The sequence below is a fragment of the Octodon degus genome, unplaced genomic scaffold (assembly GCF_000260255.1).
Source record: "Octodon degus isolate 3935 unplaced genomic scaffold, OctDeg1.0 scaffold00293, whole genome shotgun sequence".
Classification (NCBI taxonomy): Eukaryota; Metazoa; Chordata; class Mammalia; order Rodentia; family Octodontidae; genus Octodon; species Octodon degus.
The window spans coordinates 1608879-1612632 of NW_004524869.1; the positions used below are offsets into that span (position 1 = coordinate 1608879).

A 3754-nucleotide genomic window follows, 5' to 3' on the forward strand; every position below is an offset into this window, starting at 1 on the left:
TCAAAATGATACAATTTTTTCCAATATCTGCAAGTACTTTTCAATACCAATGGAATACTTATCAAGGACTTCCTCATGCTCTAAAGTAAAAAACCAAAAGATTAGAAAATACTTAAAAATATTCAATGCACATAACATAGTTTATTAAAATGCTAGCGATGACTTATTTCTGTTTAGCACCCTACTGTTCTTGAAATACAACTGTCATGCTCGTCCTCCCATCTGCTTCTTATGATAGTCAGAGCAGATTAGGAAGGGAAGATTTTGTCATTCGTCTGCTTGGATCCCAGGCAACGCTGAGTGTGAGGCCTGGGCCATGAGGGTCTCCCCACAGCCAGCATTGGGCACTTAAGACGCATCCTTCCACAGAGGCTTCTTGAAACTCTGTTGGGGTTTGGAGCTGGCCTTGGGTGATTAGAGGAGAACTGATCTACTCCTTCTGTGTGGGAGCTTTGTGCTCTGAGACTGCTGGGCATAAACTGTACCGTAGGTGCAGAGGACACTTTGATGATGCACTGTGTCATTCAGCCCCCATTAAGATCTATACCAACCTTCCCTCCCCACTCCCTGTGTGTGTGCTGAGCAAAAGGATAATCCCAGGTGCCTGTGTCCCCTCAGTCTTTATGGAAAATAATATGGCTACTCCTTAAAAACAGTAAGAATACAACTATGCCAACATCCAGCTCTCCCACATCAGCACATTAAAAGCAGCATTTCAAAAGATACCTCTGTTCTCATATTCCTTATGGCGCTAGCAGCACTGGCTCAGTTACATTTGTCACTGCCGAGGCAAAATACCTGACACTGAGAGTTACAGGAGGACAGGTTTATTTAGCTCTCCGTTTGTAACAGTTTCAGTTTACAGTTGACTGGCTCTAAGGCAGGGCCATGTGGCAGAGGCCTCGCAGAGGAGGAGCAGTTCATGAAGGCAGAAGGCACCAAGGTGAAGAAGCAGCACGTGACCACGGCGGCCCTCTTTCGATCCCTTGTACCCTACCCAGGTTACGGGCACCCAGCACTCACTCCCGGGGAGGATTTTGTGGTTATTTGCTCCCAGAACTGTGTCAAGCCAGTCAGTGGGCTAATTTAGCAATCTCACACACTTTCAATCTTAGCATTACACACTTAAAGCCAGCATCATGCAGTCTAGATCCAGCCGCCTCCAAGAAGCCCCACCTTCTTGTGCATGAGTTTTGGGGGGACATCTAGACACAAGCCATTGTAATCACCAAAATCAATGGAAGTAGTTTTTGGCGGATAATTCAGCTATAAAAGTAATAAAATTTTGTCACTTGAAGCACAGTGGTTGGAATTGGAGGGCATTAAGTAAAATAAGCTAGAAGCAAAAAGGACAAATACTGTGTGTTATTTCTCATATGTGGAAACTAAAAAGTTGATATAAAAGGAAAGAGCATAATAATGATTGCAAGAGGATGGGAAATTGGTGGTGAAGGAGAATAGGGTGAGATTAGACTTGAAGGGTACCAAAATAGCGTTAGAGAGGGGGAACAAATTCTAGTAAGGTTACAAGGTTTTGCGACAACCCAGCATATATTTTGTAAAGAATGAGGAATTCACAGGCTTTAAACAGAAATAAGAAAAAGGTAGAAATGATTGTCCTAATAGATCACTAGCCTGTCTTCCAGGACCATATACAATTAGTGTCAGTGAAAAAATGTAAGTACAAAAGAAAACAACTGAAAGCAAGCAAACTTTCTAGGCACCAAGCTCCCCCAACTATTCTGAAGTCACTTCTGTCACCACCAACCCAACCCTACCACCCTCAGAGCTAGAAAAGGAGTGAGAAAGGGCTGATAAGAGACTTTGCCTTCCTTTCTCAATTGCTGGGGCTTGTAGTGTAGTTTCATCCTTTTCAAGCATAAGACCCTGAATGTAATTCTAAGTTTTTAGAGAAAATGGATTTAAGTAATATTCTAGCAGAAAAATACCTCATGACTGAGGGAAAGGAGGAATCCTAGCAGGACTGGAAGATAATTGATAAATAGGGCATGGTAGAATTTCTGAGTTTGGAATCAGAGAAACCTGACTTTGATTTCTAGGTTGTCACTGCTATGGATCTGTCTTTGGGCACATTTAAAAATTATTCTTTAGTTTTCTGTCCCCTAAGGATAAAAGGAAATGTGCTTGTAGCATCAGGTACATATTTAGTTGTATAAGATTGTAATTGGTGTGTGTGTGTGTGGGGGGGCAAATAGAAAAAGGAAGAAGGCAGAAGAAGGCAAGATGAGAAAAATGAAGACAAAATTGATCCTGGTGGGAACAGACAAAGTCCTTCTTTCCCCACTTAGGGCTGTGAGCACAAGATCCCAGCACAGCACAGGAACATGTAGACAGATAGCTGCTTAAATTCATGTTTTTTTTGAAGCAAATTTGTGCAAAGATGGTGGAGTTCTAGGGAACTAAGTTTCATGTGAAAATCAGCAACACACAGGATATAACCGATGAAGCCCCAGATGTTTGGCTGCCCCAGGTCTCCTCACATGTTCTATTCCTGATGCATAACCCTGAGCCAAAACGGGGAGCCTGAGGTCTAGCACTGGATTGGAGGACTCTGGGAAATCAGTGCTCTTCTCAGTCTCTCTGTCAGTAATTGAGGGAGTCATCCAATCTCCTAGTGATGTGGTGGGAATTTGTGAGGATACTTTATATCTTTTTAAGTAATAATCCCTGATTTTAATACTTTATTTTGAATTATTTTCCCTTGATTTCTTCTTGATATTATTACAACTAGAGTATATATTGCTTTAAATTTGCCATAACCGTTGGCTTTAATTATCCATGAACTTCTTTTCAGAGCAAAGGGGGCATTGCAAAATGTGGGCTATGAAATAGGGGCGCCGTCAGCCAGTGCGAGAAGCAGTCACCGGTTACATGCTCCACCTCTACGGCCTCATCATGATCTAATGATCTTACACCCCCAAGTCCCAGGCAGCAGGCTCCAGAGCCTAGGCTTTCCCCTCCTGCTGAGCCTCTGCAGGCCCATGCCCACCCTGATTTCCACTCACGGCTCAGAGAGGGACGCGTCTTGAGGATTCTGGGAGAGAACATCTCCAGGCACAGTGCTCTCTGCGCTCGCCTCCACACAAGACTCATCGTTTTCAGGTAGGACGCGAGCTCTCATGGAAGCAGGTCAGTGAGAGACTGGGCTCCAAGTGCTCACTGACTGACTGGACTTTGAGTTTAGATGGGGGTTGGGGGGTAGGGGCAACCCCAGAAAGGCAATTTTGACCTGGTGACAAACATTAACAGAGGTAACCCCCAGAGCCTTCCATTACTTGTAACAGTGCCTTAAGCAGGGAGAGAAACAGAGGGAGAGCAAAAGGCGAGGGGGAGGGAGGCAGAGAGCTGAGAAGAGAGGGAAGAAAATAGCACAGAGATGGAGGAGGGAGAGTCCGTGGGAGCATGGGAGGGGAGGCATGCACCAAAGCAAAGGTCCCTTGGTCTAGATTTGTTAACCTTGATTCCATCAGGGCCTCAGCAGGCTGAGTTCCTCTCAGCTGCAGAGTGGCAGCGGGTGTGTGCAAAGTGTTAGGGTTTGTTTAAAGGTTAAGAAGCCAATAAGAATCAGAGAATGATGTGCGTAAAATGAATGAAAAGAGACACTGGTTTGGGTGACGTACAAGAAGGAAGAGGGAACAATGGGGAAGAAGGCATTCAAACAGGGATGTGACGAGAGCACTAACCATCCGGAGAGAACTTGGAGATCTGTGGATGAAAGGTTGAGGAGCTGAGC

The 3754-nt window shown here is 44.6% G+C and overlaps 1 protein-coding gene across 2 annotated transcripts in view; it reads right to left on the reverse strand.

The window, feature by feature from the left end:
- Window positions 1-3181, reverse strand: part of Agxt2 (alanine--glyoxylate aminotransferase 2) — a 48155-nt gene extending 44974 nt beyond the window's left edge. For both annotated transcript variants that reach the window (XM_023707470.1, XM_004647197.2), the window contains exon 1: window positions 3027-3181. In XM_023707470.1, coding sequence (XP_023563238.1) covers window positions 3027-3114 — 88 coding nt within the window. In that variant the 5' untranslated portion in view covers window positions 3115-3181. The remainder of the gene's footprint in view (window positions 1-3026) is intronic.
- Window positions 3182-3754: the final 573 nt, after the last annotated feature.